The 19295-nt window shown below is 40.8% G+C and overlaps 1 protein-coding gene across 1 annotated transcript; it reads left to right on the top strand.

Annotated features, from left to right (window-relative positions):
* The first annotated feature begins 7246 nt into the window (after positions 1-7246).
* On the top strand, positions 7247-16853 carry UBE2A (ubiquitin conjugating enzyme E2 A). Its single transcript, XM_051969009.1, has 6 exons — positions 7247-7642; positions 7781-7861; positions 8262-8287; positions 15028-15117; positions 16059-16147; positions 16414-16853. The coding sequence occupies exons 1-6, from the start codon at positions 7599-7601 to the stop codon at positions 16540-16542; spliced, it is 459 nt and encodes a 152-aa protein (XP_051824969.1). The 5' UTR covers positions 7247-7598; the 3' UTR covers positions 16543-16853.
* The last annotated feature ends 2442 nt before the right edge of the window (positions 16854-19295 follow it).

Genomic DNA, 19295 nt, shown 5'->3' with positions numbered 1-19295 from the left:
TTTTTATGTTAGTTATGTTCACATTAATATTCTGCTTTCCAATGTCACATTGAAAACAGGTAACCCACTGAACACATTGACCAGTGATTGTTGGGGTTTTCAAAATAACTTTTTGATGTTTTTTGTTTTTTATGTCACAGTTATAGTCCCATTAATATTCTGCTACCCAATGATCTGCTTTATCACAATGAAAACAGGCAAATCCTTGAACTCACTGACCAGTTTCATGGTATATAGACTTTACATATATTTACTCCTCCAACTTTTCTTGTTTTTCATCCTTTATTTTTTGAAGAGGACATCACAGGTGATATCTTAACTTTCATGTGAATTGGATTTAAGAGTAGGCAGCGTTGCACAAAGTCTTCAATGTCACTTTCTCTTCCAGTCATTGGAGTCCATGATGGCCAAGGATGCAACAGATGACCTTGGTGTCTTCAATGTCCACCTCTTGACTAAAAGAAGAAAGGTTTTTCCTCATCTTTTCTCCATTGCAGTCATTATCTCCTTGTGGCTTTTTTTTTCATTCTTATTATTGGTACCAGTCATAAATAATACTTTCCTGCTTCTGTTTGCTTGACTCTCTATCAGTTCACGCCAGTCTTCTTGTTTTTCTCAGCATTCTTCATTCATAATTTGTTGTGGCAGCATTATCTCAAGTTGCTCAGTCAATCCCTGATGCACTTTGTTTCATAAAGTCTCTCTGTGACTCTATTGCAATATAGTCTCCATGTTTGATCACCATCTCTTTAAGTATATATTAGAGAATTCTGCCAAGAATTGAAGTCAAGCTTGTAGTTTACAAGAGTTTTCTCTAATAATCAGAGCAATGTTTACCCCTCTCTAGTATACTTACAGTGGTTCAACAACCATATCTGCTAGTTCTTTCAGTACTCTAATATGATACTCCTCTGGGGTTGGTGACTTGAATTCATCAAGGGTAGTTGAATGCCCTTTTCTAATCTCTCCATAGTCCTTTCATTTCAGTTTCCTTTTAGCTTTTTTTGTATAGTCCTTTCCTGTCCAAAGGTCATTCATTCTACTTGACAGAGAAACCAGAAGAGTTGGGCAGTCTGCCTCTTCTGAGTATTGGCCCAGAATTGAATAAGATATCTTCACTTTGAAACCAGAGACCACAACCAGCTAAAATAGAGAAGCTCACCATCAGGCTGATTATAAGATGATGAAACAGCAGCAGTTCTTAAAGATCATCTCCTGAGTCAAAGAAGGCTTACAGTCAGCCCGAGTGGAAGGACTACTCTCATCAATGAAGTCCCATATCTATAAAGTCTTCAGGGTCTTTCTTCTCTGTCATCTGATATCTAATTTATCCATCCATCCCAAATATTTAGATGGATCTTCTTCTTGTCCCTAATTTATCTGAAAAGAACCGTTTTTACTGTCCAATAAGGACAATGGTAAATTTCTTGCCGGCCCTTTTCACTTCTCTATCTAAACTTTAGCCCAACTGACAGTATTTTTGGCATATAATTTTTATTTTAATTTTATTTTAACTTACTCTTTCACACACACCACACGCATATCTCTCTTATATACATACTTCCCCTTCCCCCCCTGCATTGAGAAAGCAAGAAAAACAAAACCCATTAATACTACCTCTCTCTCTCTCTCTCTTCTCTCTCTCTCTCTCTCTCTCTCTCTCTCTCTCTCTCTCTCTCTCTCCCTCCCTCCCTCCCTCCCTCCCTCCCTCCCTCCCTCCCTCTCTTTCTCTAGAAAATGTCTCATCACAAGCCTTCTGGAATTGTACTTAATCGTTATGTTGATCAGATTTCTTAAGTCTTTCAAAGTTGTTTGTTACTTATACTTTTAACAGACCTACGACACTCCTGGATTCATCTGTTACCTGCCTTCGTTCCATTTTCTGTATACATCTTCTACTGATCTGAATGGCTGGTGAGTTCCCTGCACATCCAATTCACTGAAGGGGAGTTGAATAATGGGATTGGTGAATTCCTAGCTTATAGAATCACAAAATCAAAGATTTAGAAGGCACTAAGGAATAATATTCCAAGGTCATTCCGTTTTCCCTGCTGCTAGCACTGGCATTTACTTAATATTGTTAGGAGTCGATCCAGTACTTACTAAGCACCTACTATATACCAAGCACAGTGAAGATTACATTCTATCCTGAATTTAAGATTCTTGTGGACGAAGATTGCACAGCTTCCCATAATTATCTACTCCCATATTTCAGAAATCTCACTCGTGTGTTCATGTCAGGTTTGAGTGGAAGGCTCAAGACCAAACTAAATCTCTCATCTTGGCCTGAGCATTCACTCTAAACCTGAGAAAGGGCCCTCAGAGAAGCTTAATGTTGGGGACTGAAAGGCGATTTGGAGTCTGATCGAGTCTGGGTGTCTGCCAGGGGCCTGTTGGAAGCTACAGAGGAAATGACAAGGATGCTTTTAGAATGGAAAATGATGTCATTCCTTGGCCCCCTTCCTTTAGAGGGGGCACCCAAAAGACTCTGTTTGGATGGGTGCAGAGATGTCAAGGTGGGATGGGGGTGGTAAGGGCTTCGAAGCCAACAGAGCTATAGTTAGGCTGTACCAGCCTGATGATTGTCTGCCTGAGAGAGTTCTGCCCTGGGCCCATTCACTATGGCAACCCTGCTTCTGGGGAGGAGCGTGGGGGCTCAGTCTTCCTGAGGCACAGTCCCTTTCTGAAATCCGGCTCTGCTGGCCACACACAAGGAGGCCACACACAGAGGCTCTGGGAACAACTTTAGCCGATGTCTTTGAGATTTGAGGTTTTTTGTTTTCGGGGGGTGGGGTTGGTCAGGTAGTCCAAGGGAGAAAGGAAAAATGCCACTTGAAAGACAGGCAAGCCCGTCAATCAATCGATCAATCAGCATTTATTACTATGTCAGGTGCTTGAAATACAAAAAAAAAGTGAAATATCTGAAACAAAACATGCAGACCATTCTGCTCTATCTCATAATCATTTGGGACTAGGACTAGGCTTATTAATCAGGCTCTAGGTCTCTGTCTTTTTTGCCACCCCTCCCCCAGTCAATCCTCAAAAATCAATTTTTAAAAATTATTATTATTTTTTTTTTGCTGAGGCAATTGGAATTAAGTGACTTGCCTAGGGCCACACAGCTAGGAAGTGTTAAGTGTCTGAGGCCAGATTTGAACTCAGGTCTTCCTAACTTCAGGGCTGGTGCTCTATCTACTGCACAACCTAGTGTCCACCAATGATCTCTTCATTGCCAGCTCTGATGGTCTTTTCTCAGTCCTTATGCCCACTCTCTTCTCCTGTATACTCACCCCTCTCAAGGTTCTTTGGTGCTCTATCTACTACGCCATCTAGCTGCCCCCCAAAATCTATTTTTGTCATGACACTCACCCTTGTCCAGGGACATGTAATGGCTCCCTACCAAATAAAAAAATTCTCAGCCTAGCATTCTAAGACCTCTTATCAAGTATCCCCCTCCCCCAACCTATCTCTCCCCTACTCCATCCCCCCTATTTCTTCCCCCTCCCCCTCCCAGGAGCTTTTTCAAGTCCAGCTCTCATTTCTCCCCAGGGAAGTTCTGCTGCTCCAGTCAGACTAATCTGCCTTCCCATATGATTTAGCTCCATACCCCTGTATGAGCTGTGTTCCTTAGTACATAGTAAATGCTTGATATTTATTTAATTAGGGCAGTGAGGTATAGTGGGGGAAAGGTAGGATTTGGAGTCCAAAAGTTTCCATTTGAATTGGAGTTCTGCCACTTAACTGACTTCCCCTCCCTGGGTCTCAGTTTCTTCCTCTGCAAAATGAGGGGATTGGACAACATCAGGGCTTCTTAAACTTTTTCTACTCACAATCCCTTTTTGTCCAAGAAAATTTTTTTCCAACCTCCTGAAATCTGACTTCTTTCTCCCCCTATCCAAACCCTCTCTACTGAAAGTACTCTTTCTTTCAAATGTGAGACTTGTGTGAATATATACAAATGAAAATAAGGGGCACTGATAGAATATAAGCAGAGATAAAATAATTAAAATTAGAAAAAATTAAAATAAAATAAAAAACAACAACACTGAAGACTGTAACTGAGATGACTAGTCTTGGCCCTCGAAATATGGTGAAGAAACACCTTTCTCCACTGAATGGAGAGGGAGGCTGGGCAGTGGGGACCATTTCGTGGGATGTTGTTATATGCTGTCAAACACAGTCCCCATGTTAGTTGGTTTTCCTTAAGCGTTTTAATATTTTTCTTAGCTACAATCACTAATTTGATGATGGGCCGAATGGGTATATGCTGAAATGACTATAATTTAAAAAGAAAAGGCGTAAATAAAATGAATTTTTAAAAATAAAAGTAATTGAGTCTCCAAGTTCACTGACGAGTTGCCAAAAGCAATAGTTTTTCCTCAGTTTTCGTTGTCTTAATCCTTCTGCAGCATTTGATACTATTCACCACCTCTCTTTTCACCATAGGCCCTAGATCTAGAACCGGAAGGGTGTTCAAAGATCATTTAATCATCAGCTTCTTAAACTGTGGGTCGAGCCTGGTAACTGAATGTGGATGTCTCAAAATTATGATTTATTACCAGTAAATATTTGATTTGTATACCTATTTTATTTATATATTTATATACCCAGGATCAAGTAAAAATTTCCTGGACAAAAAGGGATTGTGAGTAGAAAAAGTTTTAAGAAGCCCTGATGTTGTCCAATCCCCTCATTCTGCAGAGGAAGAAATTGAGACTCCGGGAGAGGGGAAGTCAGTTAAGTGGCAGAACCACAATTCAAATGGAAACTTTTGGACTCCAAATCCTACCTTTCCCCCACTATACCTCACTGCCCTAATTAAATAAGGCTGAAGAAATAATGAGTGAAGAGGACTTTTTCTTTTTAATATTTGCTGATGGCTTTTATTCTTATATCATCTTCATTTTCAAATATATCCATATCCCCTCCCGGCCCCAAGAGCTGGCCATCCTTAGTTACAAAGAATACAAAAAAAAAGTGCCTTGTCAGAACTGAGGCTAATAGTATATGAGATGTCCCACACCTACAATAAAGGGAGGCAAGTACCTTTTATCCTTACCTCCGTCAAATAGTCATCTCTTAGTCAGTGTAAGCTAGTTTTGCTGAATTGTTTTTCTTAACCTTCTTTCTTTAAGTTCTTTGTAAGAAGAAATGACTCTCTGGGGAGCTATGTGAGTAAATCATTTAAAGCCCTTTCTCAGTCCTCCAAATTTTTTTCCATTTGTAAAATGGCCATAATAATAGCACTAACCTCACCAAGTCTTTGAGGATGATTAGAAAGTAAGCCCCTTGAGGGCAGAGATCACTTCCTTTTTTTTTGTCCTTGAATCACCTAAGCCTAATTAGCATCTAATAAATGTTTATTGATTGCTTGAAGCTCGATCAAAAGGATTATGTGGGTAAAGCCCTTTGCAAACCAAAAAGTTTCTTAGAAATGTTAATTACTTGGTGTAATTGACAGTTACTACTCTGCTTTTTCTTTCTTTTTTTAAAGGACAACTCAACTCTAATTTTACTTTCACTTAAAATCTCCCTAGGGGTGTTGATTCAAATTTCTACGATAAAGAGCCATTCCTCCATAGATAAAAATGGTCAAAGTATTTGAAGTGGCAATTTTCAGAGGAAGAAATCTAAGCTATCAAAAGCCATATGAAAAAATGCTCCAAATCAGTAATAATTAGAGATATACAAATTAGGGCAACTTTGAGGCTGCACGGTGCAAAGATGACCAAAGAGGAAAATGACAAATGCTAGAGGCCAGAGGGAAAAACGGGTTACACTAATACACAGTGGGTCAAACTGTAAATCGGTATAGCCGTTCTGGAAAACAATTTGAAAGTATGCCCAGAGAATTACCAAATTGTGCACGCCCTTTGACCCATAGATGCTGCTATTAGGCCTATATCCCCAAGAAATTCAAGAATGCAAGATGTTTATATGTACAAAAGTATTTTTAGTAGCTCTTCAAGCGGTAGCCCCAAAGTGGAAACTACAGCAGAATGGCTAAACAAATCGTGCTATATGTATGTCATGGAATATTATCGTGTCAGGAGAAATTAAGAAATGGCCAGTTTGAGAAAAGAACTAGAATAGTTTAATTTATACAAGGATAGCATTAAAGACAGAAACAACTTTGAAAGACATTAGAACTCTGATCAATGTCATGATAAATCATGACTCCAAAAATAGAAAGCTGAAATGAGGCACTCATTTCCTGAGAGGTGATGAACTTGAAATGCAGAGATTTTTTTTTTTTTGGGGGGGGGAGAGGAAGGGGAAACATACATGGCCGATGTGGGAATTTGTTTTTGCTAGATTATGTAGATATCTATTGAGAAATTTGTTTTTCCAGCTTTTTATGTCCTGATGGGGTAAAAAAAAAATTGTTATTTGAAAATTATTTTGATAATTTAATATTTAACAATAATTTTTAAAGGGGAGGGGGTGGAAGAAGTTCCTTTGGGATATTTTGTAAACAATTTTTCCCCAGAACTGCTATTCTCTCCCCGCCTGCTGCTCTCCAGGCACCCCCTCTGGTTCCTAGACAAGACAGTGTCTCCTCTACTACTGAGTCCGTGGACCCAGGATGGTTCTCCTGGTTACCGGTGTTTGTAAACGTGGCCGCAGAGTCCCAGGGCTGGGACAGAGTGGACGCCGGCTCCGTTTCCGTCCCCCCTCCCGCTCCATCCCAGGGGGTCGCCCACCTAGACTCCCGATACTTAGGGCTGCAGGGTATATTTCACTCCCCCGGGGCTCCCCCACGAGGTCACTAGACTGACAACTCTCTCGCAGAGTTCGCTCCTTTTCCTCAGTCCCCTTTGATGTCAATGGTACATGCCTCCTCCAGGATATCTCTGCCTGGTCTCGTGGGTGTAAGCAGAGTTGGAGCTCTGCTCTTCCCCAGCCCCGCTCCAGGCTTGGCTGGCCGGGTGGCTTGTTCCCCCCGAGAACACTTTCCCTGAATGGTACAGCCCCAGTGTTTCTGTGGGAGCGCCCTAGAGCAGGAGGTTGGCGGCAGCGGGGAGGGGGGGAGAGATGGTGGGTGGGTGGGTGGAATTGGTATAGGACTAAAAACGTCCTCCCATAAAAGCAACTCAGTATTGCCCCTCCTTCCCTTTCTCTCGAGTTACACGGTTAATTATTGCTTTTGTGAGCTTGCTCATCCCCCCCCCCTTCTGGTGACTTCGAGCAGCTCTTGTCACCGCCTTCCACCCGTCCTCCCCCGCGCCCCAGCAGTGGTGCAGCCTCTTCCTCCCCTGTCTCCCCTCTGGGGCCACTCAAGTTGGTATCGGCCCTCTCTTCTCCGGGCAAGGGGTTCCAGCATTCTAGTCGGAGTCCGACTCTGCGCCGGCTGCGTCTCTAGTTGATCCTCCTTCTTTTCCTCCTCCTCCACTACCACTACCACTACCACCTCCACCTATTCCTCCTCCTCCTCCTCCTCCTCTTCTTCTTCTGCCTCCTCCCCCTCGTCCTTCTGTTTCTCTTTTTCCTCCTGCTCTTTCTCCCCCTGCCCCTCCTCCTCTACAGCCGCCGCCTCAACCTCCTCCTGCCGGGCCGCTGGTCTATGCCCCACCCCTGAGCCCGCAGTACTCGGCGACATGTCCACTCCGGCTCGGCGGCGCCTCATGCGGGACTTCAAGAGGTAAGGAAGGGCAGCTGGAGCTGGCCGAGGGGCGAGGGACTCGGGGCGGGGTCCCAGTCGGGGGGCATGGGCCGGGCTGGGCCGGGGTGGACGGGCAGGGCTGGGCAGGGCTGAGCTCTCCTTGGGTTGCCTCCGCAGGCTGCAAGAGGACCCCCCTGCCGGGGTCAGTGGAGCCCCGTCGGAGAACAACATTATGGTGTGGAACGCGGTCATTTTCGGGTGAGTCCGCCGGGGGAGCCCTGGGGCAGGAGGGCGGGCGCGCGCGCACAGGCGAGCGGGAGGCGGGGGAGGAGGAGGGGGCCCGGGAAATTGACTGGAGCGGGACGGGACGGGATGGGACGGAACGGGACTACCTGCCTGCCCTGGGTGCCCGGGACCGGCCTGAGGGCCGTCCCGATCCGGGGCCTGGAGTAGCTGCCACCTGGAGTGCCGCTGCTCGTGGGGCTGGGAAGCAGGCAGGACGGCTGCTTGGGGCGGAGGGCCCTCGCCCAGCGATGCCCACGGGGGCCTTCCCGACCAAGGGGCAGGCGGGCGGGGGCCCAAGGTGAGGGCAGCCAGGCTCCCTCCCGGGAGGCAGACAGCAAGCACTGACTTTGCTTTGCTTTCTCTTCTTTTACAGGCCCGAGGGGACCCCGTTTGAAGATGGTAAGAAGCGCTATCCTTCCTCCCTTTCAGAGCCGGCTGTTGAGCTGGGGAAGGAGTGGGTCCCCATTCAGCCAGCCCCGTCCCCCTCTTTCTTCTCTACCTCCTGCAGGCGAGAGTAAGCTGCCCTTGTATGGCAGGTTGTTCAGGCTGCTGACCACCTGACTCAGTTTGGTACCTTTTATCGGGGCTTGTGAAGGGGGCACTAGAGCACTGTTCACAACTGTTTATTTTTGTAGTTTGGGTGTTGTATGACTGGCTCTGAGGAAACCGGCCCCTGTCCTAGGCTTTCAAATTCATTTCCACACCCGACCTGTTGTTAATGAAGTCATAGAATCTTAAAAGATATTGGGGATCAAAAGGTCATCGACCCTATTTATGCTCTCAACCAATGAAAACAAAAACAAAAACAAAACTTCTTTACCTCTCTTTATCCCTTTACTTGAATAATTAGCATTTCTCATAGATTGTAATTCTGGGGGATGATACCTTTTATCAAGTATTTGAAGAATTGTCCAGGACAAACAGGACTAGACTAGTTCAGTTTGAACTCAGAAGACAAGAGCTAGGATCGGTGGGAAAGGTTGCAAGGTGGAAAAGGTTGCAAACTTCTTAACAATTACAGGGTCATGGGCTGGCTCAGGAGTTAGAACTAGCAGGCTTCCTCCCGCCTCTCTGGCGGGGATTCTTGTTAGGGTATAGGTTGGATTAGATAAATCTGAGGAGCCTTCCAACTCTGAAATTCTGGGAATTTTTTTTTTCATTTTTTGCCAGACTAAACATAGTTTAACTGGCCAATTAAGGTAAAATACAAGGTGACCCCAAAAGTCTAGGGTAGTTTTAAACCATTAAAGATTTAATCATGAAAACTTTTGTTTCTTAAACCTTAAAATAATTTCCAGTTGGTGGAATCCACCATCTTGAGGCTTCTTCAGATCTTAAATTAGTTTTCATTTATCCCTGCATTTTGGTGATGAAAGTGTCTAGAGCCAATATCAATGGCTGCCTGAATATCTTGAGATTCTTCTTTCTTTCCCCCTTACCTCTTCAGGTGCTGGTTGTTAAGTGAAATAAAAGTACTAAAATAAAAATAACTGATAGAACATAAGGAGGTAGTTTGCAGAGGCAAGGATAAGTGAATAGAGAGATGGCTTCAGAGGCAGAATGACCTGGGTACAACTCTGGCCTCTGACTGGCCAGGCTGTGTGAGCCTGGGCAAGTCACTTAACCCCAGGCTGTTGCAAATCAGTATTGGTAGTAGTACTTTCTTCATCTAAAGTCCTTTATATACATAAAGTTACGGGTCTGAAAAATCAGTTGAATGATTTCTTGTATAATAACAACAGTTCTTACCCGTACCTAGATTTAATTTTTCACTAATAGATCTGTATCTAGTTTTTAAACTTAAGCTCTATGTGCACATGAACAGTGTGTATTTGTTTTAGTAGCTGAGCTCTCACAGCATTTGTTTTGGTTGGCTTCCCATCTCATTTTCCTCAGAAAGCTTTCTGCTGGGCACAGCTTTATTGTACAGCAGGCACCAGGGTGGTTGTTGGCGATTTAGCTATTTCACAACCATGTCTGATTTTTTTTTTTTTTTTGGCGGGGAGGGGGGGAAATAAAAAAGAATTTCTGAGTTACCTGGACCTTCCCTTAATAATGGCAGTGTTTATGATTAGGTGATAGATGCATACTGACCTCATTATTAAGTCTGAAGGGCACTGCCCATGTTGAATACATCTCTAATTTCTTTCTACTTAACAATCAGTATCCTTATGCAGATATCGTAGTCCTCAGGTATTTAGGATGCTAACCACCTGTGGCTATCTATCTCTCTGTGTAACCCCCTTTTTTTTTTAAACCAGTCTATGAATACTCATTTATCCAACAAAAGACTTAAGTAGAAAAGACTGATCTGCCTACTGCATTATTGCCTTTGGCCATTTCGAATGTGTTATGGAAATAAGAAGCAGTAGAAAAGGTCGGGAACAGTTCTTAATGGAGGATCTACCCTGACAAATCTTAAAGTTTATGGGTCTTACTGATCAGTCTTCGGAAGTTCTGGAATGACCAGTTCCAAAAGGAGAAGTGTATTTTGAGCAAAAGAGAGAGATGGTTGAAGTTATTTTGACGTAGGAATTGTGGGGAAGATGATGTCTCATTGAAATGAATACAGAGTTTAGATAGTACCTTAGATCTCACACACACACACACACACACACAATTGGTTTATACAAGAGGCTTCTGAGAAGTCTCTCCAATCTCACTTGCATCAATACATTAACCTGCTGAAAACTGGTACATTCAAAAGCAAACAGTGTTAAGAGCTGGAGTCTCGTGAATTTCTAAATGATTGTATAGGAGTATCATCTAAAGAAACTCTCAATAAGTACAGTTCACATTTGTATAGTGCATTAAGGTTACAGAGTGCTTTCCTCGCAATAATCCTGTGAGAAGACGTAGTATAAGGGATATTATCTCCATTTTACAGATGGGGAAACGGAGGCTCTGCTGAAAGGTAAAGTTACTTGCCCAGGGTCACACAGCTAAGCATCTTAAGGCATAATTCAAACCTAGGACTCCTGGCTCTAAGTTCCTCAGTATTCTAATACACCATTCTATCTCTTAACCCATTAGCTTTTCCATTACACTTTTAAGGGATTAGCTTTAGTACACGAAGGACCTCTTATTATACCATGTCTTCGAGCTTCCTCCACCTGTGCAGATTGTAACTGAGCCCTGATTTAGGAGATTGGCTGAGAGTTGTAGTGTTTTAAGAAATCATTTTTCCATCAAACTGGTGGTGAGCCTCTCAGAATCTGAGCTGCATTTCAGCATGCAGACCGGCTGCCATCCTGTATTCATTCTCTTTCCAGCTCAGGGAGGACCTGGCAGAGCTCACAGCCTTGATGGACACTAGGGAGGGGAAAATACTTTCTTATTTTAGAGATGTGTTCCTAAGAAGCTATGTAGAAACCTTTTTTTCCTCCCAAACTTAACCACTTTGAATGTACTGAGGGAGTTCTCAAGTTAATAGAACTTTTAATCTATCTCTATGAAGTGAATTACTTTTAGTATTGATCTTTTTCTAAGTGAATTTTTAGTCACCAGGTTTCTCTAAAACAAGTTGCAGAGCCTTTCTGCTGATGGCTTATTTGGGACTTTTCTAACATTTTGGCCTTCTTGGAAAGTGTAATTCAGATTCTATAAAACTAAGACTTAATTCTTAAAGAGTTACTTGACATTTAAAAAACTCAATTTTTGAGGTATTAAAAAAGTTAACAAATACTTTCCATTTGCAAAGTGCTTTCCATATATGACTTGAATTGGGTGTTGCAATAATTCTGGCTGTTAGGTACTAAAGATGTTCTGGTTTTACAGGAAACTGAGCCTCAGAGAGGTTACAATGACCGCCCAAGGTTCCACAGCTAGCAAGTGTTAAGAGATGAGAATTGAACCCAGGTCTCTCCTGACTCCTAAGTTGAGTGTGCTTTCTGCCACACGCCCTTGCCCCATGTCTTTGAAGACGTTATGAAATCTCTTGGCTTCAGTGACAAGATGTTTGTCACACTGGTGTTCATTGCTCAGCTGGCTGAATTAGTGGTACTGAGTTTGGGGAAGGAAGCTCAGTTCAAGATGATTTTGTGAGTACCTAGTCATCACCTTGCAAAGAAGTTTGTATTTTTAGTGTCACCAGAGAAGGAGCCTCTTAAATGAGAACATTACAGAAGTTGGTGTTGAGAGCCTTTTCTAATCAGTAGATCTGGAAAAGACAAAATTTCATCCACAAAGCCCTTTGGAATTGTTACTCATGTGTATTTCAATACATATGTGATATAGTCAGATTCCTGCTTTAGGATCTTAGAAAATTGAAATCTAATTATTAGATTCTGAAATTGGAACTCTGAACTTTCTGAAGCTTCAAGCATTCATGCTGTTCTATGTACTTAAGACATCCCTGCTACTAAAGAATTGAGCTTAAACTTTTTGTCTACATCCTTTAGATGTAGAAAGATCTAAAAGATGATTTGTGAACAGGTGGTAATGAAGAGTATATTAGTTTATTCCATGACATGTGATTTCTTTTTTCTCAAAAAATACTTCAAATATCTGTAATTAGTTTGAGTATTCCACTTCTTTCTTTCACTTGACAGTTTAGAACTCTTCTGTAATTGAAATGGCTATCAAGAGATTGCAGCAGAAAAATTCATCTATTCATGGCTATCATAGAATCCTCAAAGCCCATCCAGTTTGGTGCAGGGCTTGAACTTAACGCTCTATTGCCTAAGATCATGTTGAGGATTTGGATGACTATTATTAAAATAGTAATGAAGGAATAATATAAAATGAGTCTGGAAGGTAGATTAGAGGCAGGCTATAAAGCTTTAAATGCCAGCACAATTTTTATTTTATTCAAGGCATTTGGGAGCCACTGAAAGCTGTTGGACAACCAAGGATTGGTTTTTGTTGGTGGCAGAGAAACTTAAAAATCTCTAACTTTGGAAAAAGGAGGAATTTCAGTCCAAGATAAGCTTCGTGAATTTATTTTTTGAATGGTTATTAGAACTACTTTTATAAATCGCAAACTTTTTGAGTGATATCTGGTTTATCTTTGCCTGCTAAATAGATCCCAGTCATTCTATTACTGATGCCCAATTTTTTCAAAGGCAGGTAAACTTCTCTCGATTTAAGACTTGCCTCCCCTACCATGGTGCATAGATGCCCACCAAATGCCAGTTCATATAAACAAAATGTCATTAGGAAGACCTATCTGTTTGAGTCTTCCCAGACATTCCAAAACCAAATAGGAATGTTTTCTGGATGACCTCTGTCACTTATCCCTTTACTGGTGTGAATAATGAAGATAATTATTTAGTAGTGATTTGAATGCTGAGGATTTTATATCCCGAAGTACTACGTGACACAAACTTGCAGGGAACATACAAGGAATAGGTAGTTTTCAGATATGTTCAATTAAGATCTTCTATTAATGGTATTTATAATGGTTTTATTTACAGAAATGATTAGTGTGTGAGAATACCATTTAAATAATTGATGTTGACTGCTTGGGTAGTATATTTTTTTCTCTAAAATTTTAGGACATAATGCTGCCATTCCAGTTTACATGTTTTGAACAGAGAATTGCAAAAAGTACTTGTGTTGGAATTAGCGCTATGTTAAAATTCTCTGATTAGTTGGGATTTTTTAAAAATGTAATTTAGAGCATAAGTACTAGGAGTAGTCTGTGTCTTTTGTTAGTTCTTTGTTCCAGCCTGACTGTTAATTTTTTTGTGTGTGATTTAGACCTCCTGTGTTTATGCATGGACGTGTACCATCCCCCAGACTGGAAATGGGATGTTGTTTTCTGGAATCTTAAGTGTTTCAGGAATTGTACTTCGAGTAGTCACTGTTTAACTAATGTTCCATATTGGAGAACTAAAATTTAAAACTATTATTACTTGAAATGAACCTCTAAGTCTGGCTGTGTCTCCTTTAAAGCAAAGGTATCAAAGCATGTTGACCATGACACTCCCAAGTGTAACTAGCACTAGATCAAAATGAAATTGGGAAATTTTTAACACAGGAAAACCTAGATAACATTAATATGGGATTTTCTAAATCAGCCTGCAGGGATCCTTATGTAGTTTAGTCTCCCCTGCCCCCCCCCCCCATTTTCTATTTGATTTTGACACACTGCTTTAAAGGACTTCACAATTGTTTTTGTTCCCTATTTTTGGTTTAAAAAGGAGAAACAGTAATCACTTAATGAGCACAGTATGCTATTCTAGGGATTGGAGAGAGAAGCAAATATAAATATCATCCTGGCCCTGAAGATGATAATAATGAAGATATGTATTACATTATTAGTGTATTATAGTTTATGTACACGTACACACACAATATCCGTGAGAATTATAAAATGCTATAGAATCAGATTGCTTCGATTCAAAGGACATTTGAGCTCAGCCTAGGAGGGTGGCTGGATCAGCAAGTTGAGATGGGAGGGGAGGCATGACAGGAATAGGGAATAAGAACTGGGGAACTAAAGTATGGGCAATGTGGGGGAGAAGGAACAGGAATGGAAAACCTGGTATGGCTGGAACACAGTACTCCTCTGGGTTGAAGGAGGAGGAAGTAGGAAGGGTAGAGTCATTTTGTGGTGGGCCTTGAATGCCAGCCTGAGGAAAGTGGCCTTTATATAGTAAGTAGTCTTTCAGAGAATTGTTTTGTCTTATTTTAGGTTTGCTTTTATTAGTTATATCAAAGTTAACAATTCTGTGCCCAGGATAAAAAACTGTTCTTAAGTTTGCATAAACCAGGTTAAGTAGTTTCAGCATTTAGAGGAGTAGAACAAAAACTGGATTAAGGGGACTGTCACACAAAGTAGCAAAATTAGACATTTGGGAATGACTAAATGGGTGGTTTCTTGAGGTCTCATCTTGCCTGGTCTTTTCCTTCTCCGTGTGGGCATATACATACACAGCCACACAAATATACATCGACATGTATGTATTTTGTTTAATACAAATTGTATTAGCTGTGATCACGGGCAATTCTCTTCACCTCTCTGATTTTCTCATCTGTAAAATGAGAATGGCTTTTTTACTCCCTACCTGCATTCAGCTGTGAGGAAAGAGCTTTGCAACCCCTAAAGCCGAATACAAATGTAAGTTATTATTAAGCGAATCAATATTAAGCTGAAATGCTTGTAAATATGGTGGTTTAAACTTTTCTATCTACAGGCACTTTTAAACTTACAATAGAATTCACAGAAGAATATCCAAACAAACCACCAACAGTAAGATTTGTCTCTAAAATGTTTCACCCAAATGGTAAGTATGCTGATTGTTTTTTACCTGTCTTTCTTGTGGGAGGGCACTTATCTGTACAACACATCCCAATTTGATTTGCTTCCATCTCGGTAAAAGCTGAATATTTTGTGTATGGGGGGGGGGAGAATGAAATCACTTCCTGAACCAGCAGTCTCAGACCCTAAGTTCTCTCTTAAAGGCCTTGAGGTTTGCAAGCCAAAAAATCTTTAAGGGCCTATTTGAGTCACCTCTTGGTGTTGTCCACAAAGAGCAGTTAAATGGCTCTTGGATGAGGCTTTCCTAGTAGTTGGGCACGCTCCCTCTGAGGCACGGTGGGATCGATATTTATTTTCTATAAGCTGAGTCACGTTCCCTGCAGTTTGACGGTAGCTATGGCAACAGCAGAGGGATCATGTTATAGGGAGAGGGGATTTAAACTAGGGAGAAGCCTGAAATGGCTTAAGAGCAACCTTTCTTTTTCAGAGCACCTCTGAAGCCCACAGCCAGCTTGATCTGTAGCCATTTCTTTTTGGTTTTAAGAGATCTTTTTCATATTTTAGTCATCTTTTAAGGACATCTTAAAAGATCTTAGTTCTGACCATTCTTTTTTTTTTAATCATAATTATCAGTTGGCATATTTTAGCACCATCTGGCCTTTTCCTTTTTTGAATAAGGTAGATAGTGTCTGCTTTTCAGCTAGAGAAAAGTGAAATGTTTTATCCGACCAGTATCACACAATTTAGTCCAGTAGCCCACATGAAGGAGGCCTCCTAAAATCACAGCATAGACGAGCTCTGATAAAATGTTGCACTTGTTGACCATAGTCACACCATCAATATCTGTTAACATGGTCTACCCCCCCCCAAAAAAAAAAAAAAAAAAAAAAACCTACCCTCCACTTTGTACACACTGTCAGTCATATAGCAGCGGGTACAGTATGTATGATACAGTTATGCTTTTAGTCTATGCAGATGGTAGTATATGCCTGGATATACTTCAGAATCGTTGGAGCCCAACCTATGATGTTTCCTCCATTTTGACATCCATACAGGTGAAGTTTCCTAGTTTCACTAAAGTCTATTTGTAGAAATAATGTAATGTTAGAAGGGAATGGGAAATTATATTTGAGTTTTCCTTGCTGAATTGTGTTGATGTTTGTAAATTATATTAAAAGAGCAGGCTACTAGAATTGTTAAGAAAGACTAGACACATTTCATGTCCAGTTACTAAGAAAATTGCACCGGTTCATAATTTAGCTTTATTTTGAAAAAAAATTTTAATATTGGCAAGTTGAACCTTTATTATTTTTTTTTTTAGTCTTTATTGGATGAGCCTAATCCCAACAGTCCAGCAAACAGCCAGGCTGCTCAGCTATATCAGGAGAACAAGCGAGAATATGAAAAACGAGTTTCGGCAATAGTAGAACAGAGCTGGCGTGATTGTTGACCCAGGACGATACAAACGAACAGTCTGGTCATAAGGAAAAAAAAATTCTGTCTGTCCCCTACCTTCTTTTCCCATTAGCATCTTTACATATATTTTGTTGAAAACAAAACAGCTATTACGCTGTTGCCACCTTTCCTTGCTGAAGCTTTCTTTCCTCCCTCCCCTTCTGACATTTGAGAACACCTACTACAAAGTCAAATGTATTGTACTCGGGTTACTTGTAAAAGAATTACTAATACTGAATTCTTTTTCTGTGGTACTTCATCTCCAATTTTAGGATGGTATCGTACATTAAATGTACTTTCCACTAAGCTTTTAAAATGACGATGTTTATTATACACAAGGGTACATACTTGTATAGCTTGATGACATATTTCTATGCACACATACACATTTAAAACAAAACTAAACCAATTAAACTGATTGAAAACGAGTCCAGGTTTTAGGAGCTTATGAATTTGGAGCACTTACTCTACCTACAGAATTTTCCCACTTAGAATGGAAAAAACTTGATTCATGTCAAATAATCCACTTATAAAGTTAGTCTGGGCTATTCCTGGGAGGTGGTAGGCTAATGACATGAAGGAAAATGTTATTAAGTAGGAACACTGCTTAAAAAAAGAAAAACACAAACCACATCCACTCACACTTGGAGGGGTATTAAGGAGAGCGATCACTGGTCTAAGGATGATGCTGAAGGGAAAATCCACCAGTTTTAAGGTAGGAAGGTCAAGAACCTATGCACTATTTTTTATTTACATTGGTGGAAATGAGAGATCCATTGGTGAGTTTTGAGGAATGAAGCTGTCCCTAAGTTTTCATTCTTCTGAGTTTAAATTCCCCAGGGAAGGAAGTGCCTCTTGACCAAAAGCATCTTGCTTCTTCACACTTTGCCAACCCAGAGCCACATAGCAAGCAGTCCATATGCTTTAGTCCCTTCAGATTCATGAGAGCCTCCCTCTTTTTGGTCCAAAGTCCAGATACTCTCCAGGTTAAGGCTGTATGGACTTTTTGATAAATGATACCTTTTTTATGACAGTATGGGACACGGCTTATAAATGTTCTGTTTACATCCTTTCTTATCTTATGTGCAGCTCAGTCTATTCCAAGTAATGTTATACAAGTAGTCCATATAAAAAGTGTCCATTTTCCCAGAAATTGTAAATAAAAAGGAACCTTAAATTTACAGGCAAGCTCTCCCACTACTACTTTTTTAGCTTCATATGATTTAATAGTGGACTACTGATGAGAAAGTTAGCAAAATCTTGGTACTTCCCAAGAGCCAGGTTACTGCTTAAAATCAATACTAACATCAATCTGTGACATGTTTCTTTTAGAAAGGGGAGATATGCTGATGGAGATAACATCAGCATAAGTTAATAGCAATTTTAAAAAACTGGACAGATGAGTCTTAAAAAATAAAATCAGCATAAAAATAGATTAGGTGAGGAGAGGATACATAAAATTCAACTACTAGGCTAAAAATATGGGCAAACTAATTCTTACATAAAACTAAGACAATAGGAACACTATTGCAGGAAAGTAAGAACTTTTTCTCCATGTTTCTGTGGATGCTGCCACTACAGAATATTTGGAGCATCTCAAAAGGTTTTAAGCCTTAATAGCTTTATTTTATTTTCACAATCAGAGGTGTAAATGCCATTACTTCAATGAAATTGAAGGCCTGGAGAGTTCTCTGGAAACCGTGAGATAAGGCAGCAGCACCTCTAAGTGGGTAGTGGGCAGAGCACCAGTCTTGGAAGTGGAAAGATTTATCTTCCTGAATTCAAATTCACCCTCAGAGGGCTTATTTGTATGAACCCCGGGCAAGAAGATTTGGATGACAAACCACTCTCGTTATCTTTCTTTGCCAAGAAAACCCTAAATGGGGTCACAGAGTGAGACAACTGAAAAGGGGCTGAATAAATACGGGTTATCAAGGGCCTCAGTTAAATACCCTTCAATAGCATGTCAACTGGTGGATTTCTACACATGGCAGGATGGTACTGTTGCTACAGAAACTTGCCTTTCACTTTTAAGTTTCCATTCATAATGAAGTTATGAATTAATAAAAAATTAAGTGAAAAAAGATTGTTAGGAAGATTGAGATATCTATATATGGCAGGAAACAGTTTACCTTTTGCTGCCCTTTTTTTTTTATACACTAAAAAGCCAGGATCAGTAGGTCACCAGCTTCACAGCCATTAACTATTACAAATATTCTCTTCATTTTTCTCCATAGGAAAATTTGGGGGTGGGTAAGAACGTCAGTAATAAACCTGGTGACAAGCACAGACAAAAATGACTGTGGGACTCAGCTCTGAAATGGCAAACAAACAAATTTAGTAGCAACTAATACTTTTGAAATGTGAACATTTAAGGATTTTGGTAGCTGATGATTCTCAGCTTTGGTGCAAAATTAGGACCTTTCACTCATTGCAAACTGTTTCCACTATAATACTATTAAAAATAATTTCTCATTTCTATACAATCCCTCTGAGTGATGTAGGGAAAGTTCAATCTGATTTTCATCTCCATTTTGAAAGGAAGCAAACAGGTTCAGAAATCAAGAGGCTTTTCCATGATCACCAGTAGTACCTCCTAATTCCAAGACTAGAGTTTGTTACATTGTGAGCTCCTCTAGGGCAGAAACTGCCTTTAGCTTTTTTTGTAGTTCCATCGATTTAGCACAGTGCCTGACACATAGTAGGTGCTTAATATTTATCAACTGGTTCCTACTATGCCACAGAAGA

The sequence above is a fragment of the Antechinus flavipes genome, chromosome X, assembly GCF_016432865.1.
Source record: "Antechinus flavipes isolate AdamAnt ecotype Samford, QLD, Australia chromosome X, AdamAnt_v2, whole genome shotgun sequence".
Taxonomy (NCBI): Eukaryota; Metazoa; Chordata; class Mammalia; order Dasyuromorphia; family Dasyuridae; genus Antechinus; species Antechinus flavipes.
The sequence above is the reverse complement of the archived record's forward strand: the minus strand, read 5'-3'. Positions and strand labels throughout refer to the sequence as shown.

What these genes read in the sequence shown, in the direction of transcription:
- UBE2A (XM_051969009.1), top strand. Translation starts at nt 7,599, where the DNA reads ATGTCCACTCCGGCTCGGCGGCGCCTCATGCGGGACTTCAAGAG. An exon ending in CTCATGCGGGACTTCAAGAG is followed by an intron (nt 7,643 to 7,780) that starts GTAAGGAAGGGC and finishes TTGCCTCCGCAG; the next exon opens with GCTGCAAGAGGACCCCCCTG. An exon ending in CCATTTTGACATCCATACAG is followed by an intron (nt 16,148 to 16,413) that starts GTGAAGTTTCCT and finishes TTTTTTTTTTAG; the next exon opens with TCTTTATTGGATGAGCCTAA.